The sequence below is a fragment of the Diaphorina citri genome, unplaced genomic scaffold (genome assembly GCF_000475195.1).
Source record: "Diaphorina citri unplaced genomic scaffold, Diaci psyllid genome assembly version 1.1 scaffold744, whole genome shotgun sequence".
NCBI lineage: Eukaryota > Metazoa > Arthropoda > Insecta > Hemiptera > Psyllidae > Diaphorina > Diaphorina citri.
Genome location: NW_007378177.1, coordinates 4,018 through 25,493, shown reverse-complemented (window position 1 = coordinate 25,493; position 21,476 = coordinate 4,018). Strand labels below are relative to the sequence as shown.

Sequence of the window (21,476 nt, the reverse complement as noted above, 5' to 3'; positions counted from 1 at the left end):
CATGTGTGAAAATGTCCCACCTAGAGGAACAGTGTAAATGTCGTATGAAATCTTTCATTTTAACAGTGGAAAATGGAACGAATCAAAAGCACAGTTGAATGGGGTATACAAAAGGGAACAGTCCTATCTATCCCGCAGTTACATAAACAAACCTTTACGAGCACTTGCCTCTTAAATAATGAGAACACCTGAAAAAGTAGTGATATAATAGTTAAAACGGTTGCGAGGAAAAACATCCTTCGGCACGATACAGTACATGCTTTTAAATCCAACCGAAAAAAACGCATTGAAAGGAAGCGTCATGAAATGGACAACGTGAAATCTCCACGTGAGGACACGCTCCTCGGGGAAATTCAAAGGAAACTGGGGGTATAAAAGGAAAAGGCGGTTGAAAGTTTGCTTCAGTTTGAAAAAACATGCTCCTTGGATTTTTTACGTTTTGCATTAACGAGAAAGTCTATACGTTCTGGATAAAAGTTCGCGTTCCTAAAAATATTTTTAATCGAAAATAATTTTTGTGCTTGAAAATTGTGCTTTTTAAAATAATAAATATTTAAATACGTTCGATAATAACTGCATTTTAACTTCTTTCTTATTAAAAACAATTTATCCCAAGTGATTTCTATTTGCGTGTACTTTTGAACATTATAATATTAATTAATAATTCTAAAAACTAACTAAATAAACTTGATTTTGTAAAAAATATACCATTTTGGAATCACCGACCTTTAACAACTTTCTATATTGGAAATTTGTGCCTTATAAACGAGCTATATTTTTGTTAACTTGAGTGCCAAAGATATTGATATCAACAAGTTAAACATTGTGAACAATAAAGTCAACTCTAGTTAGTTGGTCTGCTATTGTTTGAAATTCATTTCTAAACATAAACTCTAATCTTATCACCTGTGTGTGATCTATTTATTTTCCTAACAGTGATATTCAACTAAATGCAAATGACTCCCACGTCCAACATTCACGTTGTGGTGACGCTTGCTGATGGTAGCAACGAGTATGACCATTCCAAAGTCTATCTCGACGACATGGATGAGGAAACCATCGACTACAATAACAACAACATGAAAGGCGTTCGAATGTTCCGGGAACTTATCAACAAGCTGAAAATCTACCAGAAGCATCAGAAGCACGAACGACAATCCTCTGAGAGACATAACAGAGAAGATTACACCTGGAACACCTCACCTGCTAATGAGAGATACAGCTCTAGCTCATCTAGCAGCAGTAACTCCAGCACTTGCTCCAATACGTACGAGAACTCCAAGTCCAGCTCCAACAGCTCGTCCCAGCATCGGCTTGACAATATCACAGGCTATTTCAAGTTTATTAATACCAGCAGTAGCCCTAGTACTCCAACCACGTGTAAACAGCAAACCAATCAGAAGAAGCTCCTCCGGTCTCCAACCTCCTATATGTACATCAAGGGCATGTCTGGACTTCACTCGCGAGTGCCCAAATATTGAACGGGTTAGACCTGAACTAGTTGTGGACATCTTCTAAAACAAGATATTCTATAGAGAAATTCGTAAGACTATTTTTGAATTTTTTTTGGGGGGGGGGCGGCAGCTGCCCCCCTCCTTCCCCCCCCCATCCATTCTTAAGATATGCCCAGTGGCTTGTTTTTTATGAAACACTCTGTATATTTCCAGACGTCATCAGTCAGAAGTAATGAACCCTCTGAGATGAGATCCTTATCAAGAAATACAACAGCAATGAGTGCCCTATCATCACAGTCAGGTAAATATATTTTCGATTTTTTTTTTATTTTTTAGTTGGGGCCTCTGTGATCTCCTTGTTTCCATGCACTAATCAGTTTTGGGGGGAGAAAATCGGAAGTCGTTTTTTTTTCGACCAACTTCGTGAAGATTTGAGTAAAATTTCAGAAGAATAACGGCCTATGTGAAATGATTTTGCCTCAGGACAGGGTGTCCCCTTTCAGTTCCGTGTGACCCGTGCGATACACCTGTTGAGCGTGATTTTTGACTGTCTAATTAGGAAGTCAACCGATTACCCAATATTTTGTTTTGTAACATTACAGTGTACTTTCCTGCTTTCAGAGATACTTTGAAATTTAAACAATGAGTGCATACTAATAGTTCACTAAGTAATTCAGAAGTCCTGTCCTTGTAATTTTGCATGCAAAGTAATAATAATAATAAGTTCATTGTTAACATTCAGAATCCTTTACAGACTTTTCTTTATAATATCCCTCTAAGTACAGTAAGAAGTGAAAGGTTTCATGTAAAAGGGCCTATGTGTAAGAAAACATGATTCTGGGATAAATTTCCACATCACTGTATTAAAATGTCTCTCCTGAAAAGTAGCAAAAATCACATAGGCCGTTCTTCTTGGGAACGATTCTAATGTAGATAGCCTTTGTTGTGTGGAATGATCTTCTTTGTGAAGAAGAGATTTGATGAAAAATTTTGTGAGACTAAGCATTGTGTGTCAGTGTGCCCTGCGTTCCTTTAGCCTTTGGTCAATGTGGAACAAAGAAAACTTTACAGTTATTGAGTCTAGAAAAAAATATAATAGAACAAATATGTAAACATCAGTACCTATAAGATAGGTATGATCTCTTGAAACTGAATTGACCAGATTGGCTAATTGTGACGTTTTCATTTGAGGGAATATCGGCATGAAGTGAATGATTACGTGAAGTAGTTTATTTTTGCCTTTATTATTATTGGATTAATTATGATAAGTATTTGTTTTCTCAGAATAGACACTTCTTGGTTTTCGGTTAAAATTAAAAACTATAGGTATTTATTTTTTTTTTTTCTTCAAAACTTGCAGAAAATTAATTAGAATTCTTGGCAGAGAATGCAGAGATAGAGTCGTTCTTTCAATTTGACTTTCCAACGAGGGGAATACCAATATTTGTCTATTCTTTTGAAACATCGTATATTTAACGTGTGAATTCTTAGTTTCAATAATAATTGTTGTTCTAGTTTTTAATCTTGTGTGATGGATTTTTTTCCGTCAAAACATCTTTGCTTTCCATGACAACTGCCAGAAAAATCTTGAGTTTTTACAGCCTCACTGTCATTAATACCTATGTCATTAATCCAGCATTAGTAGGTACCAATTTAGATACCTTTATAAAAAAGTAAAAATAATAATGGAAAGTAAAGAGAACCAATTCATCCTATTCCAAACCTTCCCTATGGACAATGTGTTGTCCATAATTATACCTTCAGACCCACTGAACTTTATGGAAGAATTGAAAACCCATGAAATTAGTTTGGAAACTTATAAAAAGAGATTTTAAGAGCAGAAAAAAAAAATGGAAACAGGGAATGTTTATTGGGTCTGAAGGAACTAAAATAATGTATCTTCTCTAATTCTAAGAATTCGTGTAAAATATTTCTAAATTATTCATAAGTAGGTTATTAGTTACCATTGACCATTTCTCGTTTTAGTTGAGTGTGTTTTTAAATAATGAAGATAAATTAAAAATACCTAGAATAAAATTAATAATTGGAAACTACCTGCAACGTTTACATCAATTTCTTTGTGAAAGATTTGGTGTTAAATTTCATAGCATAATAGTTGACCGGAAGATTCATTTTCGTAAAAATTAGTCATTTCTTGTAGTGACCTGATAGTCCTCCTTCGTCACTTCCTATTCAAAATGTTAGAGTACTCAGAATATCCGTCATAAGGTTTACTAATTAGAAATTTACATTCAAATCAGAAATTTACGAATCGTCTTTAGTCTGTTTTTTGTTACTTGGAAGAGATTTTTCTTGCCAAATTTGAAAAATATGGGTCAGTAAGAGGCTTCATGTTGCCAGTTAAACACACAGTCATGTTAGTATACAAGAACGTTACATTCAATCTAAATTTCTTTCAGTTTTGGGAACCATTCCATAGTTACAAGAAAACATATTAGGTAATTAGTCCTCAAACGTAACCCTGTGGAACTCCCCAATTAATCCTTTACTAAACTGTTGACCTATGTTAGATTTTATACTTTTTATACTGTACTTATTTGAAAAATATACTGATCTTCATTCAGAGTAATATAAAAAAATTATATTTAGAAGTATAACTCTTGTTTTTCTATTTTGATCCCTTCAAAAGATTTTTTCAGGTTCTTTGAATTGCTTGTTGTGCATGTAGCTTTTCAATATCAAGTTATCAAGAAATTATACATTACTTAAAAGGTTAAAGAAATTCTATAGTGAATATACCCGAAATAGCTTGTTCTAAAAAGAAATTGGTGGTGGAGAAATCTAGACTTAAAAAGTAAAAATCCTAGGATGTCTAGCTAGAAGAAAAAGGCTTCTTGCTTCTTCAAATCCCTAATATATACGCAAGCATAGCACATTGCATAACTACTTGATATTTCACGGCGTTCATACAATTTTTGATCCTGGGAGAACTTTTTAAATGCTTGGGCACGATTAATCCATGGGTGAATGTACCTTACCATAAACTTGGGTTCGATTCCCAAAGAAGAAGAAAAAAGGTGGGTTTTAGGTACCAACCTTTTTTTTATGTAAACCTGAAAAATCTTCAGTATTGTTTTATCTGTCTTTTGCTATCATAGATAAGTAGGTAAATGCATAATTAAATTTATCATCAAACCAAAATATTTGATTTTGAATATTATTTATTTGTGTTTGTGGTAAAGCAGAGTCTTTTCACACCTTTTTGGATACCAAAGCATTACTATTAAATGCCTATTTTGCCATCAATTTGAATATTTGTAGGTATTTTCCTCCTTCTCGTCCTCCTCTCATACATAAGTCCTTTCTCTCCTTCCTCTTCTTTCTCCTCCATTCTCTTCTCTTCTTTCTCCACCTATTCTGCTCATCTTACATTCTACTTTGAATTATTCGTGTCTAAACCCAGACACAGTCACATAAGCGCAGACACGGCTTACGTAAGCCGAATACACATGCACGGACGACATACCTTTCGCAAAACGAGGAAAATTCTTTCGAAGAAATTATTACATTGGCTTTTCCGTGAGGGGGCAAGGCGCCGAATGTGGATGAACTAACTCTATAAACTTAACATCAAACAGCTATAAGGATAAGATATGAGTACTTATTGAAAGCAATAGATTAAATACTGTCTTTGAAATCATGTCAGCGAGTGGCAAACTCGGATCGTGCAGTAATTAACCTCTTAATTATGTAAGCGTTAGGTCGCTAGTTTGATTCCCACCCGAGACAAATTTTACCTCAAACAGAGAAGGTTCGTTCTCGGATCGGCTTATGGTTTTCTCCTATCCTGTCTTCTTTCAATCTTCGCTTTCGGGACGATAAGACCTCAGCAGTTATACCTCATTCTATCCAACGTCTTGGAAATCCGCCCCGGGCGGGAATCGAACCCGCGGCCTAGCGCTTACAAGGCAGACGCACTACCAACTAAGCTAACTAGGCTGGCTAAAATACAAATTATCTTTGCTCAAGACTGATTCTAATCTAAGGTCTAAGGTGTAATACCTATTAGTATTTTGAGATCACTTTTTCTTGAGCAAGCAAAGTGCTCCAATCCAGAAGTGAAAAACCTCCAGACTTTTACCTTGGGGTGAGTTCAGATTTAGCACGCGACTAACTTATAGGACAGCCCAGATATATTTATAGATCACCACACCCCGCCTGCCGATATAAAAACCGATCTAGAACCTGGGAGCGGAATATTCAACCGATTTCCTCGAGTTTAGTGTCTCACCGTTTACCGCTCCGCCCGCAGACCAAAGAAACAACCGCTATGAACTCTTTCGTAAGTACTTTGATTCATTTACTTTGAATACGGTCTAATTAGTTTACCTAGTAATAGAAAGTGAAAAAGTTACTTTTATATTGTAAATTTAAGGTTTACTTTGAATACGGTCTAATTAGTTTACCTAGTAATAGAAAGTGAAAAAGTTACTTTTATATTGTAAATTTAAGGTATCCTGTCTTCTTTCAATCTTCGCTTTCGGGACGATAAGACCTCAGCAGTTATACCTCATTCTATCCAACGTCTTGGAAAAAAAAAATTCAAACTCGCAAAATCATCTAAAGTGAATTTCACCAATATTTTTTCAGCCCCTAGAAGGCCTGTAAGCTTACAGTCTGTTGAGTTCTATTTGATTTTTATATGCTTAACAGGGCTAACAGGCTTTTGGGGACTAAAAAGAAGGTTGGTAAAACCCAGCCCTATTAATTTTTTAGACTTCTCTTCGTTCGAGCACCTAATTTTTTTTATGGGAACTATCTATAAACTCTAATATATCTTCTCATTCCCAGGCCATTCTGTTCGTTGCCGCACTGGCTGTGGCAACCGCCCACCCCCCTGTCTACGTCCCAGCACCTGCGCCCCATGTGGTGCCCACCCATGTAGGCACCGTCTACACCAAGAACGTACACTATGCCCCTCAACCCTACGTGGCTGGATACCACTCCACCATTTACAAACCAGACCTGGGTAAGTCAAACAGTCAAACTTCAGTTAAAGATGGGTATAACCTGCCTCGGTGGCTTAGTGGTCAACACGCTCACCTGGTAAACAGGAAGGCGCGGCGTGGGTTCGATCTCAGCCGGGGCATGGAATTTCATCCTCATTTATTTGAGACTTTCAACACATAATAATGAAGATCTAAGGGTTAGGTTGTAGAGAACGCCTCTGGCGTTAAACTCGCCCATTGGTTACCTTCTAGTCAAGAGATTATTCTTTGTATTAACTTTGGAAGTCCCTCCAATTTTCGTCCAAAGACCTGAAAAGACCAATTTTTGTCCAAAAGAACTATACCTACTTTTCAAGAACTATTGAGAATAACTTGATCCAAATCCAAACATTTTACCTTTTATTCCTTCAAATTCCTACGAAAAATTTAAGGTTTTTTTTTTTTCTTAGTGTTTTAATGGTCGGAACCAGTTAGATTTTTATTATACTTATTTTATTATTTCTTTTAGAGCTGGGCTTGGAAGTTAGCTCGACTGCCTTGTGAGCACTAGCTCGCGGGTTCGATTCCCGCTCGGGGTGGATTTTATCCTGAGCGGATGAGGCTCGTTTTCGAAACGGTTGGCTTTCTCCTATCCTGTCTTTTTTCGTGTTTCGGGACGATAAGACCTTAGCAGTTACAGTTCCCTCTATCAAATCTCTGGAAGAAAAAAAAAAATCTTTCAAGAACTTTGAAGGAATTGTAACAACTTGAGTCTTTGTCCAAAATTGAAGAGGGAAAATGAACGAGATAGGAGAAAGTCAGCTGTTTCGAGAAACCCTATCTAGGAAAACCGCACTTAGTCCAAATAAACTAGATAACCGCAATTCGGCTACGTTCCAAGAACATAGAACTTTCTAAATTAACATAGAACTTCAATCACGTGAAATCTCTGTTACCAATCCCTACGTGCCACGTGAAATTCTCCTCATTAAGCTATAGCAGGGGTTCTTAACCTTTTAGAATTGGCGGACCACTATTGATAAACCAAAAATCTTGCTGTGAAACACTCATCTTAAATAATAATTATATATAAAAAAAAAACAATATTAACGACTCCCTCCCCCTCTTTACACCTCCAGGACACCTAGCCACGCCCCCTCACACTGTGATCCAAGAGAGAGTCCCCGCCCCCGTGCGTCATGTTGAAACCATCGTCCCTGAAATCACTAAGGTCGAGCCTGTCCCCATCGTGCACACGCCTGTGGTTCACGTCGCCCCACACCCACCACCTGCCCCCGCCCCTGCTCCAGTCGTCAGAGTGCCCGCCCCACACCCTCATCCCGTCCCAACAGTCGGTCCAGTCATTGTACCCAAAGTGGAACAGGCCGCCCCTGTGGTGAAGACCGTCCACGCGCCATACCCAGTGTACACGCCTCCAGTGTATGTTTACCCACCCCCAGCCCACCCAGCCCCTGCGCCAACCCCAGCCCCAACCACACCAGCACCTAAGCCCGCTCCAACCCCAGCACCAGCCCCACACTACCCTGTTCCAGTTCCCTACGTTCCATTGTACCCACTGCCAGCTCCAGCCCACCCAGCACCAGCGCCAACCCCGGCGCCAACCCCAGCTCCAACCCCAGCACCTAGACCCGCTCCAACCCCAGCCCCAGCACCTCACTACCCAGCCCCTTACTACGTAGCCCCCTACTACCCAGCCCACCCAGCACCAGCACCAACCCCGGCACCAACCCCAGCGCCAACCCCAGCACCTAGACCAGCACCAACTCCAGCCCCGGTACCACACTACCCAGCTCCTTACTACCCAGCCTACCATCACTGAGAACCGCTTTACCATTGTTCCTAATAAGGTTGGGATAGGGTTGAGAAGTTACCACTGCCGTGAATAGCGTCATAACTGCCGAAAAGATGGTAATAACTGCCGAAATGATGATCATAACTGCCGAAAAGATGGTCATAACTGCCTGAAAGAGTCATAACTGCAAAAAAAAAATAGTCTTTTACTACCTGAGAGTTACTGCCTTTAGCGAGGAATTGTCGAGAGTTTTGAAAGATCGCTCCGTCACGTCGCGAGCCAAATCTTTGTCTAGCTCGACTTGTCGAATATCACCGAACGATCCCAAAAGATACCGAAAGATATCTTTCAATCTTGCTAAGAACTGTCAGTAAAAACTGAACCTGATGGAAAATTGAATGATAGCTTACGGTATCTTTGACTTGATTTGCTCTGTGGGGGGTGTTTTTCATCTTACCTTTCGTAAAACCATTTGCCAATGTATTATTAGATGTAACGAAGTCATTATTAGATAGAATTGTGTCTGTTTTATTTATTCTGTTAGGTTCTAGCACTTGTCTTGTACCATTTTCAACATTTTCACTAGTCTTTTTTTCTTACTTTCATTCTTGTCTTTTGTTCTTCTCTAACCTTTTCGTTTCTTAATCGTTCTTGACTTTTGACCTTTGCGATTACTTTCTTTCTTTTGTTCTTCGCGCTCTATCTTCCCTTGTACATATTTTCTGCCTTCGTCTTCAAGCTATTTATATTGCCTTCTTTTCCTCGTTGAAATTTCCTCTCTCTTCTTTCTGTCTATGGAGTATGAGTATGCAGATATCCAAATCAAAGGTACCATCTGATTGGATACCTAAATCATATTATTTTATTTCATACTTGCCATTTACTGTCCTTTTTATCTCCTCTGTCTACTTATAATTTCAGCACCCCCAAAGAGTATACAAGAGACCTAACAGTGTATAAGTCATCTCCTAGATAACTAGAGTTTAATCAAATTTACATAAAATTTAATACCAAGATTGTAAACAGATTAAATTATTTTTCAATTCGGTGGAGCGAAAAATGGTCTTTTTTATTTGATACCTCTTTTTCCTCAATGTTGGTCATATTATTTTTCAGTGTTGGTCACGATTGAAATAAATGTGACGTCAAAATCTTCACACCTGTCCTCAAATGCGTCTCTTATCTTGGCTCGCTTTCATGAATTCCGCCAAACGAATTTCAGGGATTAATCTAAAGGAATAGGTCAAACTTTCTTGACTTGGCGGGGCGGAGCGCTACCGCACTCCTTAATCTTTTGTAGGTAGGTATTCTTGCGTTCCAAAAATAAATGAAATTTTCTTCTACAAAACTACAGGATATCTGTTCCACCTACCTACAAAAGGTACATAAGTACCTACTGTAGGTACACATATTATGTGTCAAATCAAATCATGAATCTTTGTGGTAAAGCAGAGAGCTTTTTCACAACTTTGTGGGTATCAAAGTATTACAAGTCTTTCATTGACTCAAAATCATCATATTTATTATCGCTCGTCTCTTCGACTTGTAATGCCGCCACTGGTCGCTACTCGATTAAAGTAGCTAGGTACTCAATAGTCCTCACGAGGCTGAGTGCACCCCGAACTCCAAGCACAGAGCCGAAAAAAACCTCGGCTCCGCCGAGAATCGAACCCGGACCTCCTGCGTGCAAGCCTGGTGTGATACCCACTCGGCCACGGAGGTTGCTAACAGAGGAGGAGGCCCGGACCTCCTGCGTGCAAGCCTGGTGTGATACCCACTCGGCCACGGAGGTTGCTAACAGAGGAGGAGGCGGAGTTGGTTTTTAACTGATAAGGTGATAGTTTTAAAAGTTGGTTAGGCCTTAGGACCAATGCTACGTGTGTAGGGATAGCAATCCCGCAGGCTTTTGAATCCCGCGGGATCTCACGCGGGATGTGACCAATTCCGCGTGGGATTTTGCGAAATTTACAAGTATTACCCGCGGAATGCCGCAGTTCTGACACTGAAAGTATAACATAGGTACTCCATATTGGGTAGAACATCCTACGCAACCCACAATATTACCAGTTTATCAAACGGTATACAAGGAAATAACAAGAAAATAACAATGTTCATTGTTTTGTAATTTTCATCAGTGCACTGCGGTCAAGATTTAGGTTTCGTAATCCGGGATCAATGGTTCAACAGCAAGGTAAATTGATGTAGGAGTGATGGAAAATTATTATTTTCTTTAGAAGAGCTAATGTAGAAGGGAGGTCCCACATTGACGTCTTTTTTTTATATCAGTACTTTTTTGTGGAGGTCCAAATTACATTTCCAAGAGCACCCTGACCCTTTACGTTCTCATTATTATTGTTGTATTGTATTGTATCCAGTTTTGTAAAGGTAGATGGAAGTAGCTACATATATGTTTTATTATAAAATTATCGTTAGGTAATATGAAAATATCTAAGGTAATAGGTCGAAGGGTAGAACATCTGAAGGTTGGGATTCCAGGTCCCAATGACGTTCACAAAAATAGAGGATGTGGACATTGTGGACTCCTTCTTCCTTCAAGGATTGATAGAGGGAACTGTAACGGCTGGGGTCTTATTGTTCCAAAAGCGAAGAGAGATGAAAGACAGGATAGGAGAAAGCCAGCCGTTCCGAGAACCAACTGTATCCGTTCAAGATAAAATCCGCCCCTGGCGGGAATCAAACCCGCGACCTAGCTCTTACAAGGCAGACGCTGTACCCTCCAAGCTAACTAGCTGGCGAAGATGTATTTTCCTTTTGGAAACTGAGACGATTTCTCTCTTCTGACGCTTATTTCCCCTCTTTTAAAGCAAAATATGGGAATTAGCTCAATCATTAGGTAGTCTGGAATCGCCTGTACTAAACCATTGGAGCCAGCCTAGTTAACTTAGAGGGTAGCACGTCTGCTTTGTAAGCGCTAGGTCGGGGTTCGATTCCCGCCCGGGGCGGATTTTATCCTGACGGATAAGGTTCGTCCTTGGAACGGCTGGCTTTCTCCTATCCTGTCTTCCTTCTCTCTTCGCTTTCGGTACGATAAGACCTAGCAGTTACAGCTTCTTCAATCGGTTTTGAGCAATATAGCTTGGAATTTTTCGATTCCAATTGAAAAGTATTGGGAGAATTTTACAAAAACTCGTGTATCTTCATAAATAATGGAGATATCAACATGATTCTTTCTGAAAATAGTTCTTAACAACATTCCGCATGAGAAAAGCCGTAAAAAAGCCCCAATCAAATAATTTTAGGCGCTTCTTTCATAGAAACCGTCAACTATAATACATTATTTATCTGCGTTATATTTTATTTAAAACCCTGGGTGTGGGGCATAGTTGGATTCTACACGGATTCCGAGGATCCTCAGACGTTGTTGGGTAGGTACTTGACTTTACCGGGTACCTACTTAATTTACTTATCCTGAATAGGAAAGGTACTTGTTCAGAAGTCACGTTAATGGAAAATTGCTACAAAAAGGAGTTGTCACAAATGAGCAGTGACCAGTTTTATTATAGGGTTAGGTTAAACGCAAAAAGGAGCTTTCACAGTTTGAGCAGTGACCAGAGTTGGAAAAATTGTACTTGCAAGTACAAAGTCCAAGTACTTTAATTGTACTTGGTATCGCAATTTTAGCAGTAAATCGGGCGCCAGGTTTTTGTCATTCCTAAAAATAGTAAAAATAGTCATTGCTTGAAAATTGTCATCCGGAGTAGACAATTCTGAAGGCAATTCCGATCGACTCTTTCGATCGACTGTGTTCGCGATATTTTAAAAAATAAAAATAGGATTTAGAACAAGGAAAGTATAATAAGAAGGATTCAGCTATAAATCGAAGAAATTTAGCTAGAAATTAACGAAATTTAGCTAGAAATTAACGAAATTTAGTTAGAAATTAACGAAATTTAGTTAGAAATTGTTTGATAGACCAATAATTATGAAGTTGGAAATAACGCCATGGCTTCAAGTGTTGTGTGTTGTGACGCTACTCCCTCTGCTTCTCTGTTTGGGTAAGTTTCACTTTCTATTACCTACATATTACAGTTATTTCTATTGTTTTGTACAAAGCTTATGGTACCTGAGAACAATGTGATTTCTCAAATTCTTCAGCTTTATTGTATCTTGAGGCTAAAGAAATTGATAAATCACGAGTAGTTTTATTACCTTTTTCCTAGCATGGATGGTAGTGCTGACGGCACTCAATATTCTGCAGACAGAATTCTCATCACGGTGTCTCTGGGAGTTCTCAAGTCCAATCTGATCACCTTTGTACCACCTCTGCCACCAAAGAATCTAAATGCTATTAAGGTAACAAACTTAGGTCGCGGCGCGGGTACGATTTCAGCCCGGGGCGAACTCTCGGTACTCTCGGAACAGCTGGCTTTTTCCTATTCTGCCTACTTCCCTCTTCGATTTGTCCTGATGTTGTAGCGGTGTACCTGCACCGAGAGGTTTGATGGTCTCCATTCTCCATCCAATATTACTTGGAACGTGCCGATCTGCAGTCAATCATCACAAGGACCTGTGTTCCTTTGACGCAGGATAAACCCTTTGTAAGCTCCAGCTAGCCAGGCTGGTCAGGGTTTGGCTGCTCTGATAATTATTTATAGTTCCTCAGCAAAACACTGGTCTCTGTTTAGGGTCCCTCAGTCAGACCTTCGATTTCTCCTCCGAGTTCACAGTTCCCTCTATCCTTGGATTCTTTTTCTCTTACAGGGTCTAGCGGTCGAAACCTCTGTATTATATTTTGTTCTCTTTCAGGGTCTCGCGTTTGGGACCATCGACAAGATTTTCATTCGGTTCCCGAAGAAATGGTGGCCCGAGGACTACCAAGGCTTCCACTTCTTCTGGACTCAACATGACGAGCAGACCCTGTTCAAGGATATGGCACATGTGGATGGTTATAATTTTATTTTTTCATCAAACCACTGAAGATTAGAAGTGGCAACCTCTTTGGTGGCTATTACCATTAATATCTTTTTTATATTTATAATTTTCTCCATCCTTTTCAATGTTAAACCTATGTATGTACTTATGTTTGATGTAAATAAATGAGGCCTGTTTAAACTGTTGGCATAATGGGACTTCTTAGTCTTAGCCGACAGTATAAATAAGGTAAATTAAATAAAATAAATAAATATATAAACAGAAGTTTATTTATTTCATTTAATCAATTTATTCCGATCAAGAATATTGGAATGATTTTTCTTTTATTCAGTCTGCCAAGTAGTAGGTAATAGCCAGGGGCAGGGGCGGTAGCACGTTGAATGCAAAAGTTTCCTATGGATCACTGAAGTTAAGCAACGTTGTGCGTGGTCGGTATCCGGATGGGTGACCGTTATTTACGAGACGATAAAACGGTTTTTGTTTCATCTGGTGAAAAATAATAATAAAATAAATAAAACACATTTCTACATGATGGAACGAGACAGCGACATACCCTGGCTTGAAATTTTTCTACACGACGCGCGACGTGGAGCGGAAAGTGACGCGATGAGATGCGAAATTTCTCGCCTTATGTGCATCGCGAATAAAAATATTGAAAATTTAAGAATATGGACCAAGTTGAAAAAAAATGTCATCAAAATCGGTTAAGTTTAGCCGGAGATATTTGACTTTGAAAAGGTCCTGCAGGCGGACATCATGCGGCTCTTCCGCCATTTCCTAGGCGGCGCCTATATCATACCGGAACCCATCCGTATCGTGCGGAGCGTGTGGAGCATCAATCCGCACTTCCGCGGATCCTACAGGTAATGGCCTAAAAATAGGATTGAATGGTACAAATTGCCTTGGGTACTCTCTTACAGGGTCTGAATTTCGGAACAGTCGACAAGATCTTCATTCGGTTCCCCGCAAAGTGGTGGAAGGATGGCTGTCAAGGATTCAACTTATACTGGACTCAACAGGATAAGACGGACCTGTTCAAGGACATGGTTCATGTCGATGGCAAACCCTGGGTTTGGGGCATCCTGGGATTCTATATGGATGCGGAAGACCCTCTGACACTTTTAGGTAAGTACCACATCGGTGAAAGCTGAAAGCACAATGAATGTAATAATAGACTCTTAAGTGGAAGGTAACCACTAGGTGAGGTTAACACCGGAGGCGTTCTCTACCACCCAACCCTTAGTGCTCCATTATTATGTGGATATGTGGTCACACTCTCTAATAAATGAGGATAAAATTCCATGCCTCGGCTGGGATCGAACCTACGCCCTCCTGATTACCAGGCGAGCGTCTTGACCACTACGCCACCGAGGCAGGTGGCGTAGTGGTCAAATGTACACCAGTTACCGACTGTGAGGAGGCGGGCAACTTACCCTGGGTTTGGGGCATCCTGGGATTCTATATGGATGCGGAAGACCCTCTGACACTTTTAGGTAAGTATCACATCGGTGAAAGCTGAAAGCACAATGAATGTACACCAGTTACCGACTGTGAGGAGGCGGGCAACTTATTTCTGAATGAAGAGTGCATCTCCCATCACTAAAAACCTTGGCAGTTATACAGTGACAGTGTTATGGCAGTTATGCAGTGGCAGTTATGGCAGTTATACACTGACAGTGTTATAGTATAGCATAGAGTTATAAGTACAGTAAGAACCTTTACAGTTATCCCTCTGTGGAACACAATACATCAATCTCTGGCAATTTGGAATTTGAAACATGATTTTTTTCATTTTTACCGGTGTCTACAATTCAATCGTTCCGTTCCCTAAAAGAAGGGCTTATGTTATGTAGTATCAAAAATAGAACAAACGACAGTTGGTTTCCATGATCTTTTTTCGTAGGTAAACTATTTGGTTGGACGGCTCAGCGCTTCGAACTCTGAACATTCGAGTTTGATCAACAACATCTGTTACCATTATTCAGAGTCGTTCTTCTTTTAAAATAAATACCTTAATGTTAGACTAGCCTCCGTGGGGTCGAAGTTTTTTCGGCTCTATGATTGGAGTTCGGGGTGCATTCAGCCTAGTGAGAACAAGTGAATAGCTACTTTAATCGAGTAGCGACCAGTGGTGGCATTACCACTGTAAATTGAAGATACGAGTTGATGGAAATAATAGTAAAGAAGGCACTTAGTAATGCTGTGATACCCACTAAAGTTGTGAAGAAGCTCTCTGCTTTACCACAAAGATTCATGATTTGATTTTTGAATAAATCTTGCAGATTACGTCTGGAAATCCCCGAAATCATCGAGCTACACCATCTGCAACACGGACCAACATTTGAACAGGTCACAGAGTACGTCGACAAACATCAGAGCGTCAATCACGCCTCTGACTCCTGGTTTGAGACGTCTACCACTAGTGAGACCGAACTAAACGAAGATGAAGGATGCCCGTATAACCTTTGGAAGAAGGGAGGATTTGGCAACTTCTTTAAAGTGCTGATGGTAAGTACCCTCAATTTTAGAGAGAAGAGAGAGAGAAGGGAAGAGAAGAGAAAGAGAAGAGAGTAGACGAGAAGAATAGAGCAGAAGAGAAGAGATGAAAGAAGAGAATAAAATAGAATAGAAGGTCACCGAATACGTCGACAAACATCAGACCGTCAATCACGGCTCTGACTCCTGGTTCGAGACGTCTACCACCAGTGAGACCGAACTGAATGGGGATGAAGGATGTCCGTATAACCTTTGGAAGAAGGGAGGATTTGGCAACTTCTTCAAAGTGTTGATGGTAAGTACCCTCAATTTTAGAGAGAAGAGAAGAAGAGAGAGAAGGGAAGAAAAGAGAGTAGACGAGAAGAATAGAACAGAAGAGAAGAGATGAAAGAAGAGAATAGAAGAAAAGGTCACCGAATACGTCGACAAACATCAGACCGTCAATCACGGCTCTGACTCCTGGTTCGAGACGTCTACCACCAGTCAGACCGAACTAAATGAAGACGAAGGATGTCCTGCACCGTATCAGCCAGTAACGGAACCAATCATTTGCATGTTACAATTTTTTGACCCCGCCGGGAATAGAACTCGGGACGCCCGCGTGCAAGTCGAGCGCAGTGACCACTACACCATAGGAGCTGATAAAATATATGAATCTTACAGATTACGTCTGGAAATCCCCGAAATCATCGAGCTACACCATCTGCAACACGGACCAACATTCGAACAGGTCACGGAATATGTCGACAAACATCAGTCCGTCAATCACGCCTCTGACTCCTGGTTCGAGACGTCTACCACTAGTGAGACCGAACTGAATGGGGATGAAGGATGTCTGTATAACCTTTGGAAGAAGGGAGGATTCGGCAATTTCTTCAAAGTGCTAATGGTAAGTACCCGGTGGTAGTGGTCAAATGCTCACCTGGCAATCTGACCAACAATAGTAGAAGCTAGAAGCCCAATTACGCTTGATTCAAACCAACTTGATCAAATGATTGACCGTCGAAGAACATGTTATCTTCTTCTTTTCCTTTGCCTTTTCCCGTGTTCAGACGGGACGTCGGCGTTTTTCGTCAGCCTGTCAATCAGCCCTAGGATGATTGCCTTGGGCTGGTATCCTACTCCCCGTTTAAAGCCCCTCAGCTAGACTAAGCTGGTCTTCTCCCTGTTTAAAGTCCCCCAGCCAGACTAAGCTGGTCTTCTCCCTGTTTAAAGTCCCTCAGCCAGGCAGTATACCCTACATATTTGACATTTCAGAGACAAGTTTCCGGTCAAACTCCAGTCGATCTGAGCAACAAGATCCTCTACAAGAAGGAAGTCAACAAAATCGACTGGGAATACCAGAATGGGGCTGCCGTCTCTTGTTCAGACGGCAGTGTATACACTGCTTACAAAATCATCATTACGGTACCTCTGGGCGTTCTTAAGTCCAAACTGATTACGTTTGTGCCGTCCCTGCCAGCGCAGAAACTGAATGCTATCGAGGTAAGTTTCAGGGTCGTCGCAAATTAGAAGCGTAGTCGTCCGACTTTTGGTAGCGCGTAGTCTCTTCAGGTGACAGCGCCAGTACCTATACTGCCGTGCCAAGCGAAAACGCCGTATGTCAAAAAAATCGATTTTTCGGTTTTTGGTACCAAATGGTTCCTATGATTCTAAATTTTGATCCTATATTTTTTTTCTTTATCCTAAACCCCTTAAAAACCACTAAAACGTGTTGCCGTAATTATGTCGTGTATACACTGCTTACAAAATCATCATTACGGTACCTCTGGGCGTTCTTAAGTCCAATCTGATTACGTTTGTGCCGTCTCTGCCAGCCCAGAAACTGAATGCTATCCAGGTAAGTTTCAGGCCCGTTGCAAATTAGAAGCGTAGTCGTCCGACTTTTGGTAGCGCGTAGTCTCTTCAGGTGACTACGCCAGTACCTATATAATACCCTTAGGGCTATTTCACATCTAGACTGCAACTTGTAAGTATACGTCAATTTTTATGTTGAGGGCTACATAGTCTTATGGGCCTGTTGCTGTATAGATTGAAATCTTTAAACTCGATTTCCCGAAAGTAGGGTTTTTTGACATACGGCGTTTTCGCTTAGCACGGCAGTATACCCTTAGGGCTATTTCACATCTAGACTGCAACTTGTAAGTATACGGCAATTTTTATGTTGAGGGCTACATAGTCTTATGGGCCTGTTCACACTTAAACTTAAAGTTTACGTGTGAACAGGTCTCTTACAGGGTCTGAATTACGTATACAATTCTTTTTTGTTGTATTTTCTCTCTTACAGGGTCTGAATTTCGGAACAGTCGACAAGATCTTCATTCGGTTCCCCGCAAAGTGGTGGAAGGATGGCTGTCAAGGATTTAACTTCTACTGGACTCAACAGGATAAGATGGACCTGTTCAAGGACATGGTTCATGTCGATGGCAAACCCTGGGTTTGGGGCATCCTGGGATTCTATATGGATGCGGAAGACCCTCTGACACTTTTAGGTAAGTATCACATCGGTGAAAGCTGATGTACACCAGTTACCGAGCATAGAGTTATAAGTACAGTAAGAACCTTTACAGTTATCCCTCTGTGGAACACAAAACATCAATCTCTGGTAATTTGGTATTTGAAACATGATTTTCTTTCATTTTTACCGGTGTCTACATCTACAATTCAATCGTTCCGTTCCCAAGAAGAAGGGCTTATGTTATGTAGTATCAAAAATAGAACAAACGACAGTTGGGTTCCATGATCTTTTTTCGTAGGCGACAACCAAATGGGTCCCGGACGTACTACCAGTTGGGTATCATAGGCCCTTCTTCGTGGGAACAATTAAAATATTAATTATCTACAATTTATTATACATATTTCATCTATACTCTTATCTCTGCTTCCAGGTTGGATCGCCGGCCCCACCGCCCGCTACATGGAGACCCTGCCCATGGCGGTCCTACAGGCGGACATCATGCGGCTCTTCCGCCATTTCCTAGGCGGCGCCTATATCATACCGGAACCCATCCGTATCGTGCGGAGCGCGTGGAGCATCAATCCGCACTTCCGCGGATCCTACAGGTAATGGCCTAAAAATAGGATTGAATGGTACTAATTGCCTTGGGTAATTATTCGCCTCGGTGGCGTAGTGCATGGATCGAAAAGAATGTGCCTTGAAAGGCATGTGGAAAAGAAAGTAAAAACAGCACACTTACACGTAAACCAGCAGCGTTTCTCACCAAACCCGGGCTTAATAATCCAAGAGATTTCTGGTAGGAAGTCCATGGCTATAGTGATACCAACTAGAGTAACAGGACATAACCAGGCGTACAGGGAGTAGAACAGGAACTTGGTGTTCTCCTGATGAGATATGGTTCCGTGGATGGGACGCACGGTGGAGCTGCAAACACGCCAAGTAAAAAAATAATTTATTTGAGAATTTGGCCACATAATAATGGAGCTCTAAGGGTTAGGTGGTAGAGAACGCCTAAGGCGTTAACCTCGCCTAGTGGTTGCCTTCCACTCAAGAGTCTATTATTATTATTATTCGCCCTTGAGAAGGAAACAGAACAGAAGAAACGAGAAAGAATAGAAAGAGAAGAGTGGTAAGTCCCCTCAACTTTAAAGAGAAGAGAAAAAGACGAGCATTGAAGACAGGCGGACATAAATAAATTACGATTTAGATTTGAGTTCCTGCTTGAAACCTTACCAAATGATGTTACTATGCCTATTGTCTTTGTACTGTTACGCACTCATACGTCATATTATGCTCAGTTTCTGCAAAAAGTTATGAGATCCCCCCCCAAAAAATACCACTTCGTGGCATAAAAAAGACCCCGCCAAGTCGTTCCTCCCAAAATAAATCAAGTGCCCACAGAAAAAAAAAAACAAAAATCCATCCCACCCCAAAAAATATTAGATTAAGGCTTCGCGGGGTTGTGCATGTGGTCGCGCTTCGCGCTCCCTTGTTTACGGTCGCGCTGCGCGCTCCCGGGGCTTCACAAGATAATGCATAGGGAGCCAGCCATTCCGAGAACGAACATTATCCCATCAGGATAAAATCCGCCCCGGGCGGGAATCGAACCTGCGGCCTAGCACTTACAAGGCAGACGCTCTACCAACTAAGCTAACTAGGCAGGCCATTCTCTCTCTAATATGTCTATTGACCACAATAATAGTAGTAGCCTACTGCTGGAGTAAAGGGACTTTTCAGTCGTATGCGAGCAGTATAAATAAGCACTATTGTTATTATTCGCCCTTGAGAAGGAAACAGAACAGAAGAAACGAGAAAGAATAGAAAGATAAGAGTGGTAAGTCCCCTCAACTTTAAAGAGAAGAGAAAAAGACGAGCATTGAAGACAGGCGGACATAAATAAATTACGATTTAGATTTGAGTTCCTGCTTGAAACTTGTAGGACTTAAATCTATAAAATGTATGTATAAGAGACTCTAAAAATACATAAGACCCTCTTTACTGTTGGAATAGTCTCTTTCGTGGAGGATAGACAAGTTATTCTATTCTATTTGATTTTATCCTATTCTATTTAATTTGATTTTACTCCATTCCATTCTATTCTATTCCACAGTTCCCGCTCAGTCACCACGGACCGACTCAACACCAGTGCCGCCGACTTGGCCGCTCCAGTTATCAACAGAGAAGGCCGCCCCGTGCTCCTCTTTGCCGGCGAAGCTACCAGCCCACATCACTACGGAACGGTTCGGACCGCCTCAACACCAGTGCCGCCGACTTGGCCGCCCCAGTTATCAACAGAGAAGGCCGCCCCGTGCTCCTCTTTGCCGGCGAAGCCACCAGCCCACATCACTACGGAACGGTCAACGGCGCCGTCGAAAGTGGCGCCCGGGAGACGGCAAACGCCATCGTGTATTTGAGACGCGAAGGGTTCTTTGAGAAGCTGGTCAATATCGCGGTGAAGGAGCTGGAGCATAAGGGCAACCAGGTGGGGCGGATTCTGAACCTTTTCGGGGGTGGTATTTGAGAAATTCGAGATTCTGATTCGACCGGGTTTTTTGAAATGACCGGGTTTTCGAGAAATGATTTGTTTATTATTTACACATTTATTAATAATAATAATAATAAAACAATGAGTGCATGCTAATAGTTCACTAAGTAATTCAGAAGTCCCGTCCTTGTAATTTTGCATGCAAAGTAATAATAATAATAAGTGTGGTTCCCGGCGTTAGAATATGAAGGACCACGGGTTAGTTCCTCCCTGTCGTAAGAGGCGACACAAATGGAACACTCGGGGAGAATCCCCAGTAGCGTCTGATCCCAGAATGGGCGGCTACACCCCTCTCTTGTAGTAGCGTCTGTCTCAGAATGAGCGGCTACAACAGGAAAGGGTATACAGGGAGAATCCCTAACCCAGAGTTACTCAGTAGCGTCTGTACTCCAGAGGAGCGGCTACAACCCTGTAGCGTCTGTACTCCAAAGGAGCGGCTACAAACAGCGTCTGTTCTCCATGTTAGGGGCGGCTGATACGACACTCTGGGACTTACCACCTCAGTTTTAACATCGAACTGGTACTAATCGTCTGTACTCCAGAGGAGCGGCTACAACCCTGTAGCGTCTGTACTCCAAAGGAGCGGCTACAAACAGCGTCTGTTCTCCATGTTAGGAGCGGCTGATACGACACTCTGGGACTTACCACCTCAGTTTTAACATCGAACTGGTACTAACCAGTTCCCCCACAAATCATAAATAACTAGATGCATGATGTCAATTTCTCCGAATTGAAAATTGTAAAGTTTTAGCGACATACTTCGAAAAACTTCTAAACTGCGAAGAACCTGCAAACAAATTCGATAAAGTAGTGTGTTCCACCAGATATGATGATTCGCAAGCTCCAACTACCTCAGAAATCAAAGAAA

The 21,476-nt window shown here is 41.1% G+C and overlaps 2 protein-coding genes and 1 long non-coding RNA gene across 3 annotated transcripts; all 3 read left to right on the top strand.

Annotated features, from left to right (window-relative positions):
• The first annotated feature begins 5,595 nt into the window (after positions 1–5,595).
• Positions 5,596–9,276, top strand: LOC103511704 (vegetative cell wall protein gp1-like). Its single transcript, XM_008476440.3, has 3 exons — positions 5,596–5,757; positions 6,267–6,444; positions 7,543–9,276. The coding sequence occupies exons 1-3, from the start codon at positions 5,746–5,748 to the stop codon at positions 8,241–8,243; spliced, it is 891 nt and encodes a 296-aa protein (XP_008474662.1). The 5' UTR covers positions 5,596–5,745; the 3' UTR covers positions 8,244–9,276.
• Positions 9,277–12,406: 3,130 nt separating this feature from the next.
• LOC113468464 lies at positions 12,407–13,120 on the top strand. The gene is made up of 2 exons (XR_003392206.1): positions 12,407–12,530; positions 12,984–13,120. It is a non-coding gene; the product is annotated as an uncharacterized LOC113468464 (long non-coding RNA).
• Positions 13,121–14,635: 1,515 nt separating this feature from the next.
• LOC103511713 lies at positions 14,636–20,691 on the top strand. Its single transcript, XM_026825403.1, has 9 exons — positions 14,636–14,667; positions 15,392–15,617; positions 15,802–15,900; positions 16,075–16,494; positions 16,863–17,090; positions 17,893–18,097; positions 18,494–18,668; positions 20,174–20,289; positions 20,406–20,691. Exons 1-9 carry the CDS (start codon positions 14,636–14,638, stop codon positions 20,582–20,584), a joined length of 1,680 nt encoding a protein of 559 aa, XP_026681204.1. The 3' UTR covers positions 20,585–20,691.
• The last annotated feature ends 785 nt before the right edge of the window (positions 20,692–21,476 follow it).

Excerpts from the sequence above, each read along its gene's own strand:
- LOC103511704 (XM_008476440.3), top strand. Across the intron at positions 6,445-7,542 it reads CATTTACAAACCAGACCTGG|GACACCTAGCCACGCCCCCT; the intron begins GTAAGTCAAACA and ends TTACACCTCCAG.
- LOC103511713 (XM_026825403.1), top strand. The coding sequence starts at position 14,636 with ATGAATGTACACCAGTTACCGACTGTGAGGAG. Across the intron at positions 15,618-15,801 it reads ACTTCTTTAAAGTGCTGATG|ACGTCTACCACCAGTGAGAC; the intron begins GTAAGTACCCTC and ends TCCTGGTTCGAG. Across the intron at positions 16,495-16,862 it reads ATTTCTTCAAAGTGCTAATG|AGACAAGTTTCCGGTCAAAC; the intron begins GTAAGTACCCGG and ends TTGACATTTCAG.